At 40.5% G+C, this 19,752-nt stretch overlaps 1 protein-coding gene across 1 annotated transcript in view; it reads left to right on the top strand.

Moving 5' to 3' along the window:
• Positions 1-209: 209 nt before the first annotated feature.
• Positions 210-19,752, top strand: part of ATP7 (copper-transporting ATPase 1) — a 41,794-nt gene continuing 22,251 nt past the window's right edge. The window contains exons 1-14 of the mRNA XM_080282165.1: positions 210-584; positions 947-1,088; positions 2,146-2,296; positions 3,881-4,120; positions 5,876-6,029; positions 8,853-9,023; positions 9,690-9,853; positions 10,877-11,038; positions 11,326-11,440; positions 12,453-12,586; positions 14,744-14,977; positions 15,846-15,986; positions 17,740-17,937; positions 18,768-18,944. Of these exons, the coding sequence (XP_080138291.1) occupies positions 227-584; positions 947-1,088; positions 2,146-2,296; positions 3,881-4,120; positions 5,876-6,029; positions 8,853-9,023; positions 9,690-9,853; positions 10,877-11,038; positions 11,326-11,440; positions 12,453-12,586; positions 14,744-14,977; positions 15,846-15,986; positions 17,740-17,937; positions 18,768-18,944 (2,541 nt within the window). The 5' untranslated portion in view covers positions 210-226. The remainder of the gene's footprint in view (positions 585-946; positions 1,089-2,145; positions 2,297-3,880; positions 4,121-5,875; positions 6,030-8,852; positions 9,024-9,689; positions 9,854-10,876; positions 11,039-11,325; positions 11,441-12,452; positions 12,587-14,743; positions 14,978-15,845; positions 15,987-17,739; positions 17,938-18,767; positions 18,945-19,752) is intronic.

Below are 19,752 nucleotides of genomic sequence, written 5' to 3' on the forward strand. Positions count from 1 at the left end.
AGTGTTGTGACTCAGGTTGTTTAGTGAGCCTTTTGTACAGTACCTTATCACTGGAGTACATCACATCCAGAAAAGCTGTAGGCACTGTTAATTCTAAGGAAAATGCAAATTGAAATAACTCTTCATGATATGGATATACAGTAGTAAGTACAGCTTGTAAAATTTACTCAGTGCTGTTTAGTATCTCTTTCAAGTTTGTAGTTCAAGGAACCCACGGAGTGAGACAATGGCAAGTGTAACATCAGTGATAAGCATAGAAGGCATGACATGTCAGTCGTGTGTACGCAACATCGAGGGAGTTGTGGGTGGCATGCCCGGAGTTGAAGAGGTGAAAATAGATCTGACCAGTAAAAAGGGCATGGTGGTTCACAATCCAGTCCAAGTTACGGGGGCTCAGCTGGCTGAAAGGATAGACGATATGGGGTTTGAGGCCACAGTAATAGAACAGAGGGAAGTACGAGTAACTGTGGAGGACCCAGGACAGAGCCCCAATACCAGCACAGACCAAGTGGAAGTAGCTAACCTACTGGGAGAACCAATCAATTGTGTCTGTGGTGACCAGCTTATTCAGATATCTGTCAAAGGTAAGATGTACAGGCATTCCCCACATTGTCAGGGATGGGTGTTGATATATGACTAGTTTTTCCATACCTTTGGTACAGATAAGTTGAATGAGACTTTCAAAACTACTGTATAGGCGGTATTTAAATTTCCATGTGCATTTTTCTAGGTAATTTACTAAGGACTTAATAGTACAACATGAGCATAAACAGAGGTGACTTAAAGCAAGGACTTAATTTACATGTAATAAATGGAAGGGAATAGAGTGTACAGATAGTTCAGTTTTCATATGAAGATTACAATACATTGAATAATAAATGATGAGCATACTGTACTGTATGTAATGTGTTTGTTGGAATAGAAAGATGACCTTGTTGCACTGCAGGGATGACGTGTAACTCGTGTGTGAAAAACATTGAGGGTCGGATAAGTGAACAGGAAGGGGTGCGGTCCATCAAGGTGTCTCTGGAACAGGAAACAGCCACACTGATTATTGACCCAACAACCACGTCTCCAGAAACAGTTAGGTGAGGTCAGCCTTTCCATCATAATTCACATCATTCACTGGCATGTAGTGTTGTACCCTTGGTATAATCTATTATAAATGGATACCGGTATATGTAAAACATTGTAACTCACCTCCAGAACGAACCCTGTAGTTGAGCTAAGCAGTCAGGAGTATCACCTAACCAGCTGTGATCCTGACTTTTAACCTGGACTGAAAAAAGTCTGTAAGGCAGTACAAGTGAGTTGTTACACACTTAAATTGTCAGAGGCCAAGATTACCAGTGACTGCACAAATGAGAAACTTCATATACTGCAGTAAATTTCAGTAATGTATGTGCATGTATGTGCAGTTCTGTATATTTGTACACACACACACACACACACACACACACACACACACACACACACACACACACACACACACACACACACACACACACACACACACACACACACACACACACACACACACATCGCTCGCTGGTGCAGTGGTAACGTTCCCGCTTGCCAATTGGTGGACGGGAGTTCGCGCCTCGCTTAGGTTGCGAAAAGTTTCACTGACGAAGTGGGTGGTTACTGTCCCCCTAGAGCAAGGGGACGGGTGTGTGCGTGTGTGAAGGTCACAGCCTTGCCCTTCGATTGGACTATATGAGCTCTCAGCTCCCTTCCGGGAGGGTAAAAAGCTGGCGATCACGACCATCAAGTGATCCTGACCGACCCGGTGAATTACACACACACACACACACACACACACACACACACACACACACACACACACACACAGACATACCAGGTGGTGCTGAAGACAGTTACAAAAACAGTTTTAGAGGTGAATCCAGCAATGGGATAGTTGCTGGGATTGCTGCATCAGCTCCCCAGGGGAGTATCTTGAAGATGTTGATGGTGATAAGAAATTTAGATAAGCCTATGTGTTCATATGGCAGAATTCATGGAATTTTTGAGTAGCATTGTGTGTGTGTGTGTGTGTGTGTGTGTGTGTGTGTGTGTGTGTGTGTGTGTACACTTTATTGTATATCAGCACACCTGCATATGATTTGAACTCTCATATCATTACAGAGCAGCCATAGAGGACATGGGGTTTGAGGCACAACTTGTGCAAAGTGGAACATCAAGTGTGAGTGTGGGTATTGAGGGCATGACATGTATGTCATGTGTCAATAATATCCAGAACACCGTTGGAGCTAAGCCAGGCATCCTTACCATCAAGGTTTGTTTTTAGCAACATCGTGCAGGGTAACTGCTTTCAGGAACCTTAGTATACTGTATTCTAATTAGATAATGTTATATATTTATTATGAGTCTGAACTTTCTGAAAATTTTCTTTTGTGAGACATTTGCAGTTTTTCCCTCTTGACAGCGATGTTGCTGGCACCCAAGGAAGCTGTCAGTTTCAGCCACAATACATCCAAACCTTCTCTTATGCCATTTTTTTGAACATGGAAAAAACAAGGATGTTAATGGAAAAAGAGTCTGTACCCACCTATTATAAAATGTAGAATTATGCTCTACCTGGGTATGACACGTATTTTGTAGTACAAATAGGAGTTGGACAGCTAGAGTAAATGATATTCCAGAGATAAAGTAAGAGGAAGACATTGGCAGAGAGGTGGATGGAAGGGTTGTTGTTGTTACAGTTGCTGTTGCTTAACCCCAGTCTGTCTGACTGAGCAGACCCATTGACCACAGGTAAGCATCTACTTTTATGGGAATGTCCTAGAGGTACAGTGCAGTACACGTATTGTGTGGAGAACTGGCAGCTCCTTGTGGTAGACAGTGCCTCACCAGGATTAGGCCAGGGTCCTTCTCACAGCAAGGTGTAGAGATATATGTGGAGGTTTGGCTCCCATGTGGACACCGTAGCTGCCCCACCCAGGATCACAGTGCCACCATGTGTAGGCTTCTCTTCAGTGCATGGGTGGTGGAGTGAAACAAACAATGTGTTTGGATGGAATGGAAGAGGGTGACAGCCAACTGATCGGAATGGAGAAATCTAGAAGACTTATTTTTTTTTCTTTTCTGTTTTTTGTGGATGGGTGCAGAGTGATGTGTTGAGGGAACTCTTCTTATTTTGCTATCATCCATCATGATCCTAACCCTATCCTCTTTGTTATGAATGAGATAGACCTCTTTGTTTCTGACTTTGCCTAGTGTATGTATCCTTTGTATCTTCCTCCAGATCCTTGTTTCCACAGCTTTCACTAATGAGTTTTAATACTCATGCCATACAAATATCTTGCACTTGGATGTTGTAGATAATAACACACCCTCATGCAAACCTGTAACAACTTATGTTCACTAAAGTTTTTTGTGATATAACTGACCACGTTCTTCTCTGAGTCACTCTTACTTTCCAGTTCCTTTTTGCACTTCCTATTCTTTTGTCACTAAGGTACTTAAAATCTTACACAATTCAGGTTTCTTTTCATTCACCAATGTGTCACATTTGTTAGTCACCACAAACTTAACTGTCTCACAACACTTATTTCATTTTCAGACATCACCCCACACAGACACATATGAAATTAATTAGTTTATAGATATGAACATTCAGAGACAAAAGGTCTCAATATCTCTTCTGCTTTTGCCTTTCCATTGCTGGCTAGTATTCCTTGGCTGAGAGAGGCTTGGTATGTTTCTCTGCTCGTGGATGATTCTGTTTGATGTAATGCATCAGAGAAGTGTGGTAATGATTACTGCAGGTGTGAAGTAGATGCAGTGGAATAATAGGTCAACTTTTGACCCTTACTGTTCATGACTGTACCGTATTGTATTTCCTTATACCTCCTTACAGGTTAGCTTAGATGAGAAGAAAGGGTTTGTGACGTTTGACCCTGGAGTGACAAGTGCAGAACAAGTACGAGATTACATTGATGATATGGGTTTCGAGGCCACACTACTAGATGCTTCTGAAACTGATTACCAAGTACATTCTGAGAAATGTGTGGTGGCTATTAAAGGCATGACCTGCTTATCATGTGTCCACAACATAGAGGGAACTATTGGGAAACGTGCCGGCATCCTTACAATCAAGGTAACTGTGTACAAGTGTTTTGATCATTGCAACAAGAGGCAGAAACTGAACAACAAGTTTTTTTTCATTACAGTGCAAAATGTATATACTTTTGTGCAATACCCCCAGTATCTCTGAATGAATACAGTATATTTGTACTGTTATTCTTTTGACTGTCAAAGCAAATTTTACAGTTTAACTCATGAAGTGAAGTACATTCTATTGTAGGTGGTTTTAATGTTCACCACCACAACTTGTAGGTTTTCTGCCTCATTCCATATCTGTCTGATAAACAGGCTTACAAATTTTGTATCCTTAATGACTAGAGGAGCTGGTATAGCGCCATATATACATCCCTGAACTGGGTTGCTTGAAATTACAAAACTAGTGGATAGACTATCCTCCATCTAAATCTGCTAACCAATGTTCTGAGATCTGCTGGACAATACAACTTGCTTGAAACCTGGTTAGCATGTTGGTTACTGAACTAATGGATAAATCTCATCTTGTTGGTAAATCTCAATGCTTCTAGTGGCGGTAATTTGTTTTGGCATATTTCGTATGTACGATGCATTGGCACTTGACACAATCAGCAGTTGGACATATGGAGAGCTTTTTTGATTTTGATATAGCTCATATTATTGATGATGTAGAAAATTAATGTGATTAAAGACAAGCATAATGGCAAATAAGAGAAAACTGAAATACCTGTAGCAGAGAGCTTGAACTTATGATGTGGACCAAGAATCCCCAAAGAGGAGTGAAAGAGAGGAATACATCATGGCTGAATTTTAGGTAGCTAGCACCCTTCCATCATCTAATCATCAATTGTCCCATCAGGAATATAGTTAGTTGGAAGAAGATCAGGGAGCTGTTGCCTCTCCTGACATTGAGAGGGCTCTCCCTCCCTGCTAAGGGATATTAGTATGCGGCGTCTATTAGGAGTGTAATGCTGTATGGCAGTGAAACCTGGGCAGTAGAGGAAAAGGATGTTCACAGGCTCAAACATACAGAAATGACAACGATTAGCTGGATGTTCAGTGCGTCCCTGAATGCGAGACCTGTGGGGGCTAGGTTTACGATGGTAGAGTGAGGAGGGAGAATGGGACTGGAGTGTATTGGTATTAGGATGAGGAGAGGTAGAGTGAGATGGTTTGGGCATGTAGAGAGGATGGGGAATGACAATTGGGTACAGAAAATGAGAAGTGTGAATGTTGGGGGTACAGTTGCGAAAGGCAGACTGAAAAAGACCTGGGATGAGGTCATAGATTGTGACCTCAGGGAAAAGAGACTGAATAGAGAAACTGCCAGAGATCAAGCAGCATGGAGAGCCGCCATTAAGTGACCAAGGCTGACACATGTAAGCTTGTTGGAGCCTCTATAAACAAAATGAAATGATACACTGTATAAATGTATGAATTCCTGTATATATATATATATATATATGTATATGTATATTGTATGTATGTATGTATGTACATATATCGGATTGTTTGTTCATTCGTTTGTATCATTTATAAAGGTTCCAACTTGCATGCATTGGCCTCGTTCACCTAATGGCAGCTATCCATGCAGCTCGATTCTGGCAGCATACATACAGTATATAAAATTGTGTATGTGTTTGTATGCTGTGTGCAGTTTAACGACAAAAATGATTCTGCAGCAGGTGTGGAGTATACATGTGAATGAACTTTATCTGGCAGATACAAAGCATGAATATGTGTGTGAAGAGTATACAGGTGTTCTGTGTAATCTCAAACAGCTTAAATTTGGCAGGTAAGCTTAGAGAAGGAGGAAGGAGTTGTGGAGTTCGACCCAGGGGTAGCGAGTCCTGAGCTCATTGCAGACATGATTGATGATATGGGCTTTGAAGCATCAGTCAGAACTAACAGCACTAAAAGCAAGGAGCCTCAGCTAACCACTAGCAAAGGTAAGAAGCATTTTACCACAGAATAAAAAATTAACTTTTATTCTTTTCTGATAACCAGTAAATAATACAGCACAATACCAAAGACTTTTGGCCCCAGAACATTCATAAAGCTGACCATCAAGAGGCAGACTGAAAAAGACTTGGGATGAAATCATAGGGTGTGACCTTAGGGTAAATAGACTGAAATGAGAGGCTGCTAAAGATCAAGCAGCATGGAGAGCCACCATTAGGTGACTGAGGCCAACGTACATAAGCATGTTGGAACCTTGATACACAAATGTATGAAGGTATTACATGTTGAGACAAAGAGATAAGGGAGCAGATGCAAGCAGAGGATATAGTTACTCCAGTAAAAAATTATAAATGGATGTAGGTATATAATGTCCTTTGTTGTAGTGCTACCCCTGGTCTGTCTGATCAAGCAGACCCATCAGCTGCAAGCAAACAGTTGCCCTTGCAGGGCTGTCCCATGCAGTAAATTATTGTTCCCAAGTGGCTGACAGTGCCATGTCACAGTGAGATGCAGGGATCAGTGTGTAGGTTTGGTTCCTGGTGGACACTGCATTTACATCTTGCCACCCAGTTAACAGGGGCACCATAGGAGGCTCCACATCACCCAGTTATTTGGCTATATGGTTACCATCCAGCATTATTACTTGTTTCCTGAAGTGCAGGAAACCATTTGGTGTATCACTTGGTACAGAGCCTCCTGAAATGGAAAGAAGAGTAATAAATAGTGGCAGAAATTCTCTGAGAAATAGGATGAGGGGAAGGACAGACACAAAATAGAATAATAAATAACAAAGTCTGTCCAAAAAGAAAATAGTGCACCAGGTAGCTGGCGTAGCATGATTGCGATGGAGGCCCTGTGTAGCAGTGACTTAAGCTGTAGTTTAACTCTAGCCGCATCATGCCTCGTCACCTAGCCATTGAGGTACTGTACTGTACACGCGCTTGAGTGAACGTGTGTTTAGTGCACTTGACAAATTTTCTATCATCTGAAATTGGAGACCTTTCAGGATGGATTTCAACTTTGGGGGGAGGAGGGGAGTCAGCAGAGGCCATATCCAGAGAGTAGGGGGGCTGGGGGACAAGAGTCATCCCATGCTTCGCCAAAAAGTCACGAATAAGGAGTGACGTGTGAGCAGGTGCACTTCCTTCACACTGCTTTGCTCAGGTGCTTCAGGACATACAAGTAAAACTGTTTATTGACTGTCTGACCATGTGGAAGAAACTCATGATGAACGATGCCCCTCGAATATAAAAAGACAATCAACATCATCTTCACAATTGAGTGACTCTGCCATGCTTTCTTTTGGCCACGGTGACAGTGTTTCAGCCCATTGTGACGACTGACATTTTGTTTCAACATCATAGACACTTATGTTTCATATCCTGTAATGACATTTTTCAGAAAGTAAAAGTTTTTCCTAATTTGAAACAGTTTCATGCAAACATGTTGCTCTTCATAATCCTTCATTGTTCATCTTGCATCAAATCACCAAGTGCACTAACCACATGCTCACTCAAGTGCGTGTGCCTCGATGACTATGTGACGTGGCGTGATGTGGCTAGCATTAGACTAAAGCTCAAAGTCGCCGCTATGCAGTGCTCCTGTCGTGATCACGTTATACCAGCTAGTTGGTGTGCCATTTAAAAAGTTCAGGTTCTTTTTGGACAAACCTTATATGAAGAAAGAAGTTAAGCCTACATTATGTGAGTAGGTGATGGGCACCCCCCCCCATCTACCACCATCATGTCCATTGTAGAATAGATAACAGCTTAACAGCCTGGGTAACTGAATAGCAGTTCAGAGTTGGAGTGAGAGGGAGATGCAGACAGAGAATGAAATTGAGAATGAAATTTATAGAAGAGCTAGGATTGGATAAAACAGGCTAATAGGAAATACAAGTAGGTTAGAGTGGAAGAAAATGAAAGAGATATTTATCCTTCAGTAGGATTAAGGTGTCTGACAATAGATAGATAAATAGTTAGATAGGCTAACTCTTGGTGTCAATGATGATTACAATAATAATGTACCTATAACATCAAGATGCTGCATAGCCCAACCCAATCTTGTACTCACTCCACTTAACCCTTCAAGAGTACTTTGGGAGCCACTTGCGCTCACCACCACAGATAGTCACTGTCCTGCATATGCCCCCATTTTGACTGCTTGTAGAGATTACAGGTTCAGTACAATGCTATTTTTTTGTTTCAACAGCTAGATTTTCGCCCTTTTGCAGTTTACTTTCCTTCGCTCTGTGGCAGATTAAGACAGTGCTAGAACTTTCCATTCTCTCCATAGGACTTGTTTGTGACTAGCACCACAGTTTAGTGTTAATGTGTTGTTACAAGGCCAAGTTAAAGTAAAAATATTTTAGTTACCTTGACACTCAGACTTAACATGGCTCTGCTGGGGACCAATCCCTTATTCAAACAGTGATTGTTGCATTGGAAGAGTTTAAGTTACAAACTTTACTCCTGGTTGCTATTATATCTTCCTTTGGAGGGAAAGTAAGTTTTTGGCTGTTGAAAAACCAATTATATATTTGTAGAGGTACCAGGGACTGTGTAAGCTTGTTGTAATGGAGATGGTCAGATGTAGATTTTGTACAGTATGTTATAATTTGCTTTTTTGTGTATTTTTATTGGAAGTAAATATTCACCAGTATATCCCATTACTTATCATGCCCATCAGCCTGCCAGTAGTATCCAGTCAGTGTATCGGATTTTAGCCTGGAAATATCTCGCCATTACATACGCCAGAAAATAGAATTGTGTACTGTAATGTCTGTAACACCTCTGTATACCTTTTTTCAGTCAAATCTTCCAGGTTACCATCTCGTGAGGGGAGTATAACAAGTTCATGGAAGGAGAATGCAGCTTTTGAGGGCGATGAAACAGATCTTGACAAATGCTTCCTTCGCATCACTGGCATGACCTGTGCCTCTTGTGTTGCTGCCATTGAGAAGCATGCAAAAAAAGTTCCTGGTAAGTCTTCATGAATAATGTATTAATAACCTTATGCTCTTTAACATCTCAGTTACCGGGGGGACTAGGTTTATGACTGAAGAGTTGAGAGGAAGGATGGGACTGAGTGCGTTGGTGTTGTGATGAGGAGTAGATTGAGATGCTTTGGGCATGTGGAGAGAATGAAGGATGACAGTTGGATATGGTAAGTGAGAAGTGTGAATGTTGGGGGTAGGGTTGCTAGAGGCAGACTGAAAAAGATCTGGGACAAGGCCATAGTGCGACCTCAGGGATAAGAGGCTGAAAAGCAAGGCTGGCAGAAATTGAGCAACATGGAGAACCTGCATTAGTTGACCAAGGCCAATGCAAGCAAGCATGTTGGAGCCCTTATAAACAGTATGATAAGATGGTATATCTATATATACTATCTTATCACACTGTTTATATATATATGTGTGTGTGTGTGTGTGTGTGTGTTTGTGCATGTGCGCATGTGTGTGTGTGTGTGTGTGTGTGTGTGTGTGTGTGTGTGTGTGTGTGCATGTGTGCGCTTGTGTATGTGTGTGTGCATGCGTGTGTGTCTTTCCTCAGAGAGGTCAGAGATTCTTACCATAGACATCTGTTGTGAATGTGGTATGTTTGGTCAGGATGAAGATGAAAATTTTTTAATCTGATAACCAACTGCAGGTGTGCACAGCATATTGGTGGCACTGATGGCTGCCAAGGCAGAGGTACGCTATGATCCAAGTGTGGTACTACCATCCCAGGTGGCTGCCAGCATCAGTGACCTAGGCTTTCCCACGACGGTACTTGATGAAGATGGTGCTGGACAGGGTGACATTGATCTTGAGGTACTGTATTGATGGATGCTTTTCAATGCTGTATCTTATTACTTCTGTTTCAGTACTTTCAGTGATTACTTGCAGTGCATTTATATTGTTGAATATTGACTAGCTGACCACCTAATCAACTGAATAATTACCATATCAGCTTATGAATCTATGGAGCATTTGTAAAAATACATAATGATGCCATGCTTTCTCTTGAGAAATCCACTTATTGAGTTGGCCGTGGTACAACTGATGTTTTCTTTGGACTGATAGTTAAACCAAGTTCCAAAAACAGCTGAGTATTTCCCAGCAATTGATGGAATCAGTTGGGAAAAAGAAATCAGTGATCAGTAAAAAAATTTGTTACAGTACCGGTACGAGATTCACAGCTTTGACTTTGACTGTTTATTTGTGGCAGAATGTTTCATGCCTAAGAGTGATGATTGCGTGGCTAATTCTCAAACTTGTTAGCACACTTCATAGTCATAATAGTATATTGATAGTTGTGCAGCATAAAAAAAAGTTGAATTTTTCGTACGGTAACCTGATATATAACAGGCATGGCAATAAGTGTTACTATATAGCTAATGTACAGTAAGAACAAAACAAAACTGCATCTGACTTAAGGAAATTTCCAACTTACAGATGTTCGGCTTAAGAAGGTGTTATTTTAAGTAAAAATTTGGATAATAGTCAGTCAGTAGCTGGGGATTTCCAGTGTAGTGTTTGCCTACATACATTGATGAACACATAGGTTATGGGGTATTTAATTAGATTAAATGTCTTTCATCAAAAAGTGTTCGATGAAATTTATAATTATGGTCAGACAATGCTTAAACTTCCACAGATTTCTGATAAAATGTGGAACTTTCACCATGTGATATTGTTATTTCACGTAGATGATCAGTTTTTCACTTGAAAAAGCAGACTTCAGTCCTTAATGTATGGCATTCATCATGGTTTGTGCTGTTTTTACATGTGCAGTACATTATTTTTTCCAGTGTCTGCAGTCAGTGATCCTATAATATATTTTTTTCCCCCCAGATATTAGGAATGACCTGCTCATCATGCGTTTATGCGATCGAGTCGAATGTCATGAAGTTAAAGGGTATGAAGTCAGCAGTGGTTGCCCTGGCCACGCAGCGTGGCAAGTTCCAATTTGATCCTGCAGTCACAGGTCCACGAGATATTATTGAATGCATCAATGTGAGTCCTTTTTGGGCAGGGAGGGGGCAGTAGGTATGTCCATAAAATGTTGAATACTTGAGACAGTGTTCAGTACTGTATCTGCTGCCTTGCAAATATTTCTTTTTGTGTAATTAGTCCTGTTTACAGACATACCTTAGAGAATCAAAAGATATTGTTAGGGTATCACAGTAGAATTATTCATTTTTCACTGAATATAAAATTAATAGCCTTGCCCCTTTTTTTAGTAGCTGTAATTATTACCGTACAGAGGTATATTGTACTTCATTTATCATAAACTTTTGCAGGGCCTTGGCTTTAGTGCCTCTCTACTGACAAAGGACAGTAGCAAGGGTAATTATCTGGATCACAAGAAAGAAATACAGAAATGGAGAAACTCATTCATAGTTTCTCTACTTTTTGGTAAGTTTGCCTTACAGGCTTTAGTTTTGTTTACTTACATTACACTCACTTTGAAAGACAGTAGTCAGTGCTTGCATGAGTCAGTCCATACAATTACATATATTCATCCGAAGCTGTTTAAACGTTTTTTTTTTTTTTTTTTTTTTTTTTTTTTAGCACCATTTGATATGAACTGCATTACTGAGTATTTTGATGAATTGTATACTGTTATGTATTCAAGACCATCACAAATTGGTATCTAGTTTGCCCTTACCACCATCTCCTTTATGGTGGCACCCACAGGAAATTGCTATTCAGCCGTCCGTTGCACTATGTTGGTATTAGAAATAGTCATTATTGCTACTTTGCACAATATTTGCATGTTGTAAGAGACATAGAGATTTGTTAAATGATGCAAATCATTTTTTAAGTTGGTAGTATATGAAGGAAGTATGTACTAGTACAGTATAATGAACATATACCACTTTGTTGTCATGATATAAAAAAAAAGGTGAGCTGCTGTATACCGTACTGAATGTTTTTGAAGTAATTTTTTCCACTTTCTTCTGCCTGTGGGTGACTTTACACTCCCTCCTCTGTCTTTCTTTCCTTCATTCTCTCCCCTTCCTTCTGCCTGTGGGTAACACTACACTGAGTGGCAAGCCAAATGGTTTCCTATACACCAGGAAACCATTTACTACGCAGGGTGGTAACCATATAACCAAATTTTGGCACCTGGTGGTTTAGTGGGTAATTAAGGCGCTCCAGTTGGATTGAGCCTGTGTAGGTGTATATCCAAGGGGTGGTTGGGATTTATTGGTCACCTAATGCCACTCAGGGATGAGTGAGGCTGGTCACTCTCATCTTAAATGTCAGGACCAACTTGCCTTACCCCGAGCTCCTGCGCTCCTCATGGGGCAACATAGGATTGGATGATGGATGGATTAGGATGTGTGAAATGAAACTGCAAATCTTCAGTATTACATACAGAAGTAAAATAAAGCTGATTTTTAATAGAAAGAATGTATGACAGGTGTTCCAGCCATGTTGGTGATGGTATACTTCATGGCAATGATGCAGCACATGACCCATGAACAGATGTGCTGTGTGCTGCCTGGATTATCCCTTGAGAACCTCCTCCTGTTCCTTCTTGCAACACCAGTCCAGGTCAGTACTGTATTTAATACACATCTTCTTAACCCCAGCTGGACTGATGAGGTAGTTTACCTCCCTCGAGTCTGGTTTTATAACCATTGTTCCAGCTTGACTCATACAAACCTCCATTGTGCCTCATATGAATTTTGCAGCTCGGCAAGGGTTAAAGGACACAGCTACAAGGCTACCTTAAAAATGCTTTAGGCATTGGTCAAGGACAATGGTCTGGCATTGCTCTAGCTAAATCCAAAATGTTCATTGTGTCTCACATGAGGTCTGCAGCTCAACAAAGGTTAAAGTACAGTGCAACTAGACTACCTCAGCACACTCTAGGCACTGGTGAAGGACAAGAGACTGACAATATTACTCCACTCAAATCCACCAACACTCTCCAACACCAGCAAATATGAGCACAGGCACACACCGAACTTCATACTAAAGTACCTGTGCCATACACATCCTTCACTTTAGGCAGTGGAAAGTAATTTTCTCCCCCACTCATCAAACAGTATATACATCAGATCAGTGATATCCTGTGCCTTACTGATGTGGGCCCCATCTTATCTAGCACCCACAACATCTTGCATGTTTTTGTAATCTGATAATTTTGTTAATTTCTTGATCTGCGTGTTGAAACTACAATATTCGCAGTAAAATGTTATAATGAAAAGGGACAAGACAAAATATAATAAGTAAAACAAAAATGACACAGAGAAAAACTAGTGTTGGACCCCTTTATTTTTTGCAGGCCAATGGTTACTTATAAGAGCAGTGTCATTTACCAAAATAAATTCAATAAAAATGTTATTTGAATATTATCATATAATACTTGAATGAAAAGAGGGGTTTAGTAATAAAATAAAAGTTCATTTTGATTTGCTTAAAAGAATTAAGTGGTAATTCTGCCAAGAATTACCTCTGTTCTCCAAAATACTGGATCTGACCCTGGGATATATGTGTGTGTGTGTGTGTGTGTGTGTGTGTGAGACCCTGGGATATATATATGTGTGTGTGTGTGTGACCCTGGGATATATATATGTATGTGTGCATGTGCGTTCGTGCGTGTGTGTGTGCGTGCATGCATGTATCAATCATCATCATCATCATCCAGACCTCCTTTCCCACCCTAGGGCAGGGTGAAGAGTGGCAATGTCCAGACAGCCCATATTTGCCTAATCCAATGGGCCATGCTTCCATTCACTCACCATTCAAGCCCCTGGAATCCTGGCTCTATCTGATACACCAAAAACATTCACCACATTCTGTAGCTTCACATAAACATGTGATAGAGTCAATCCGGATGCTGTCACGTTAAAAAGGGGTGCCAAATACCCGATCATGCGCTTCTCCTCACAATATTCATCCAGCCAGCTTGATCTCTTGTCAGTCACTTAGCCTCACCGACTTCTAAACCTCTCCTCCTCACACACACATCCACCATATCCCTCCACCTTCTCCTTGGCCTACCTCGACTCCTTCCTTCTTCAGATTCACTCAGGTATACCTTTTTCATGACTCTGTTGTTATCCATCCTCCCCACATAACCATATCATCTCAGTACACTCTCTTCGATTCTGATGTCCACTGACTTCCTCACTCCACATCTTTCATGAATCACATTGTTTCGTATCCTATCCGCTCTCTGTACTCCACATACCCATCAACTGCAGGGAAGCAGCTGCCTCTGCAGGGCCAACCCATGCAGTGAACCGAATTAGGAAATAAGAGGGCAGACACAGAAACAGATTGGTAAATGTGAAGGAAGTAGGCAGCAAGTGAGTGGATGATGGTCACGGTAGAATGGGAAAGTTACTTATTTATGTATTTATTTACTGTATTTACTTATTTTTTAATGCTGTGACACAGGATTGGTGATGTTTGTGTGAGGAATATCCTCCTGTATCTTGCTGCACTGTTTGATTTTTCTCCTTTAGTAGAAGTTTGTGTTTGAATTTTTAAATTTGTCACCAACAAAATATGTACAACTGCTTGTTGTTTGCAACTTGCATAAGTAACTCTGATGAATAAGTTCCTGCCTCTTCCAGTAAGTGTCTGCTCCTTCACACAGCTCACCAGATGGTGCCTCACGACCCACTGTTTAAATATGTTATCTTTGCATTTTGTATTTCACTGGAGTAAATAAACCTTAGCCAGATTTCCATTTTTCAGTTTATTGGAGGACGACACTTCTACATCCAAGCCTTCAAAGCTCTTCGACATAAAACTGCCAACATGGATGTACTGATCATGCTGGCTACCACTATCTCTTATGTGTACTCTTTGGGTGTGGTTGTGGCGGCAATGGCAATGCAGCAGTCAGCCAGCCCCATGACATTCTTTGATACTCCACCCATGCTTCTTGTATTTGTCTCTCTTGGACGTTGGTTAGAACATATTGCAAAGGTATAGTAATTGCTTCCACATTCATGCACTGATCTGGTATACTGTATATCAGATTGTAATAAGTTACACATTATTATTGTATTTGTTTGGCCATGTGGAGACGAAGGAGGGTGAGTGACTAACAAAGAGAGTGTATGTGAGTGAGGTGGAGGGGGGGAGATGGAGGGCGAGTGACTAACAAAGAGAGTGTATGTGAGTGAGGTGGAGGGGGAGACCAAGGATGAGATGGAGGGATGGAGTGGAGAGTTATATGAGAGAGGGGTGTGTGAGCTGGGAGCAGGACAGTGTAATGGCGAGGGACTGGGTGGCATGGAGGCGATTTGTTTGTGGCCACTCCTTACGGGATAGATAGACACTATTATTTTATGTAACTATAAATGATAATTGTCTTAGTTCTGTTGCTAGTATGTAAGACTGTTTTTAAATTTTTTTATGCATGGATCATGTAAATCACTCAGCACCATGAAAGTTTAGTAGTGACAGTACAGGAAGGATGTGCCATACCAGAACTCTGTACGTATACATCTTATGGATATGGGAGCATCTCTAGGAGTGTACCAGTCCATCTGTCTCTCACCAGCAGTACTGTATTCAGAAATGAGGCCCTTCATTCTTGTACACTTCAGCACTTCAACAAGGTCTCATGTTAGGGCCATGAAGCTGCCGCCTCATGCTAGTAAGTTTTAATGATTTCAGCAGTGCTGTACAGTTATATAAGGGACTGATACTTCCACATCTGTCTGGTACTTTTGTACATGCTTTTAAGTATTATATCATCACTTAAAAATAGGGATAGTAATATGAGGAATAGCTTGTAAGATATGCTGTATATATGCTGTATAAATTTTATCATCATATTTGTGATCAGGGTAAGACATCAGAGGCTTTGGCTAAGCTCATGTCCCTACAAGCAACAGAAGCAACGCTTGTTACCCTGGATGAGAACAGTGAGACAGTCTCTGAGAAGGTCATCGATGTACAGCTTATCCAAAGGGGCGATGTACTTAAGGTCAGAGCCAGTGTTCAGGTGAAATAAAGATCATCATCATCATCATCATCGTCGTCGTCACTGTTGTCATTGTCAATTCTTTTTTTTCCACCCTTGGATGAGAAAAGTTAGAGGCCAGAGAGCCCCTCCCACCCCCCCAAATATGCAGTATACAATAGATAGATAGATAGTAGATAGATAGATATACTATTCAAGTACTCAGACTCCTGACTCCATCTCAAAGACATACACTTTGGCACATATATGCTTTGTACACTTTTCAGCTAAAGTCAACAACTGTCACTTCTCTTTGAAAGAACAGGGATGCCAAACTCTTATCATACATTCCTCCATACCAGATTCTTTCAGCCAGCTCGATCCACCATCAGTTCCCAAGCCTCGCCACTCATCACTATCCTGCCTTGCTTTTGCACTTAGTAATTTACCGTATCTATCCACCTTCTGCATGGCCCACCATACCATCTCCTGCTGTCAAACTTGTCTTGATATACCCATTTCACCACTCTGTTGACACCCATTCTCTCCACTTGACCATACCATCTACCACTCTGTTGACACCCATTCTCTCCACTTGACCATACCATCTAAGTACTGTACACTCTTTTTGACTCAGGTGTCCACAGATTTCTTCACTGCACATCTTTCTCAAGTGACATTATTCCTCTTCCTGTCCACATTCTGCATTTCATACACATTTGTCAGTAGCCCCATTCCATTTCTCTTACACTTGACCTTTCATTTTCATGTCATACCATAGTCTCACATCCATATGTTAAAGTAGGCACCAAAACTCCTTCATGCCAGTATGGTGTCCCCTGTAAACTGAGAAGTAATTGATGTTGCCTGTATATATAAATTGAGTCATATGCCCTATGTGCTGTTATATGTACGAGTATTTATCACTGTAATGATGCAAAACTTCATATATTTTTTTTTAAGTTGCATACTGGTGTAATTGTGCATTCCATTGGTCAGTTACTGCTTAAGAGACACAGGCCAGAGAAGCAAAAAAAGGGAATCGCAATAGCCTGAAGGTGGTTTTGCAAAACTCTTCTGATAAGTAGAGTTCAGTATGTAAGATTAATGGCTGATTGATGTTGCACTTTTTGTGGCAGAAAAAATATGAGAATACAACAATTGAAAATTTCCATTCCTACATTCAGGTAGAAGGTGTCATTGAATATCTTTAACAAAATCATATACATTTAGAATAGATATAATATCCAGCTTTTGTCCACAACTGTTGACACATTTTTGTCTCATGGTAATTTTGAAATATGTTTTGACTTTCTTGAAAGTTTTAACAGGCTTTTCACAATCACTTGTGGTGATAGTATAGATATAAAAGTGATGGTTTTCATACAGTAACTGCTGCACCAAAGGGAGTGTCTGTCATCATGCAGATTTGCTGTTCATACATTAAGATGTCTCTCCAATCAATGACTAAGAGTTACAGAATGGTTGTTTGTAAACAGACTCATGGACATGTCTGTTTTATCAAAGGCAGTGAACATTTACCATGAAAGAATTATTGATACAAAGCAATGCGCAAACAAGTCTGACTAATGAATATGTATCCCTGCATTGATCTGGATCCGTGTTGGAGCAGATCTGTATTATATGAAGATAAATTCATCAGTAAATCAACTGTTTTGCTTCATATTTCAAAATTGTTGTCTTATATCTTTTAGTAACTATGGTAAGTAATGTAGCTACTGTACAGTGCACATAACAGTTTTTCAATGTTTTGCAGGTAAAACCTGGTGAAAAGATCCCAGTTGATGGACGCGTAATATCAGGTCAGAGTATGGCAGATGAGTCACTTATCACTGGAGAGTCAATGCCTGTTGCCAAAAAGCTAGGATCTCAGGTCATCGGAGGATCCATCAATCAAAATGGCATGATTATGATAAAAGCCACACACATTGGCAATGACACAACACTGTCACAGGTAGGTAACAGAGAGTTGTATTATGTGCTTAAAGCTTTACTTTGTTGGGAGATCCATCTGTAACCAGTACTGTAAGCACAGTTTGGAAGATTAATTTTGAATGAATATACAGTGATCCCATGGTTATAGTGGTTTTCATTATCACTGCAGGATGAAAATCCACACTTCTGCCTTTATACTGCATTTTTCAGCTCAGAAACATTGTTATTGCATGCCTAAGCTGAGTTAAGTCCAAGACTTCTAAACATTGGCACAGCACATCAGCCTATGACATCATCATCATCACACCCACGCACACATGCACATGCACACACACACATGCACACACACACACACACACACACACACACACACACACACACACACACACACACACACACACACACACAGATTCGTTGGCAAAGTTCACTGTATAACTGAGGCAAGAGTCACTGGCAGGGTTAATGTAAATGCTGACACTGTACAGCCAAAGCAAAAATCACCGGCATGGCTAATGGAGATGTACATAGAGCATAACCAAATCAAAAGCCAGACATAAGCAGCCCACAGACTCAATGGCAGGGTACCACTGAACTGCAGATAACACCCAGTGCACTTGTCATCCTGCATTGTTAACTTTTTTGCGTATGGTGGAGGTAAGAATTTCAAATGCTTCGGTGATAAGAATGGTTGTGTGGCCCATTTTACTGATCATTGTGTTGATAATTCTCCCAGTTTTGTACAGTGTAGACATGTGTGTTTTTCTGTATCATGATCTAATTTTTTTGTTGGTTATAGAGTTAGATTAATATTGATGATTTGTTCCTGATGAAACTTGCATTCCTTTCTAGATTGTGAAATTGGTTGAAGAAGCCCAAACATCAAAAGCGCCCATTCAACAACTTGCTGATAAGATTGCTGGCTACTTTGTGCCAATGGTGGTGACTGTTTCAACTCTCACACTTACTGGCTGGATTATAGTTGGATTTGTGAATATAGAGCTGGTTGACAAGGACTATGTTACAAAGGTAATACAGTGCAGTGCCAAAACTACTTAAAAAAAAAAAAAAACGATATATAGTGAGCTCATAGTAATATAGAGTCCTTGAGCTTTGAGCCTTTTAAAGGAGATTCCCCATTTTGCAGTTTTTAAGGTCATTTCAAAATATAAATCATGGTGCTGTTGAAGGGCCATTTAATGAAGGGATTTTGAGGAATCTGATCAGTCACTGATGTGCAGTAAAGTTTTTATTTAAGTAATTTGAATTAGAATTTGATGTGACATAGGAACTGATGGGGGATTGATTTGGTTGGATGAAACATACATGGAAAAATACATAAAGAGGGTTTGACACTTGTTTTTTTTTTTTTTTTTTTTTTTTGTTTTTAATGAATACACAGCTGCAGAATTACTGTCTGCCTAGTCACTGTTGTTGTTGATGTTGGGTAACCCTGGTCTGCCTGGGTGAGCAGACCCAACAATTGTAGGCATGCAACTGCCCCTGGAGGGCCATCCCATACTGTGAATCTTGCAGAACTTGACACTTGTATCATTTATGAGGGCTCCAAAATGCATGCATGACATCCAGCAAAACTCTTTAGAGTTAATGACGTACCCTTGCAGTTCATTATTCCACTCACACATCCATCCCTCATACTTGTATTTTGTGCTGGTGTTAGAGTTGCATGATAACTGTTCTGGAATATATTCACTTCGTTATTTTTCTGTTTGAAAATGTCCTATGCTCCTCATGGGACAGTGTAGGGTTGGATGATGGGTGGATGGATGAAAAAGCATAAAATACTGTAGGTTATTGCTTGGACATGAATGTACTG

The sequence above is a fragment of the Coenobita brevimanus genome, chromosome 92, assembly GCF_032717465.1.
Source record: "Coenobita brevimanus isolate Jiangsu-jjx chromosome 92, ASM3271746v2, whole genome shotgun sequence".
Taxonomy (NCBI): domain Eukaryota; kingdom Metazoa; phylum Arthropoda; class Malacostraca; order Decapoda; family Coenobitidae; genus Coenobita; species Coenobita brevimanus.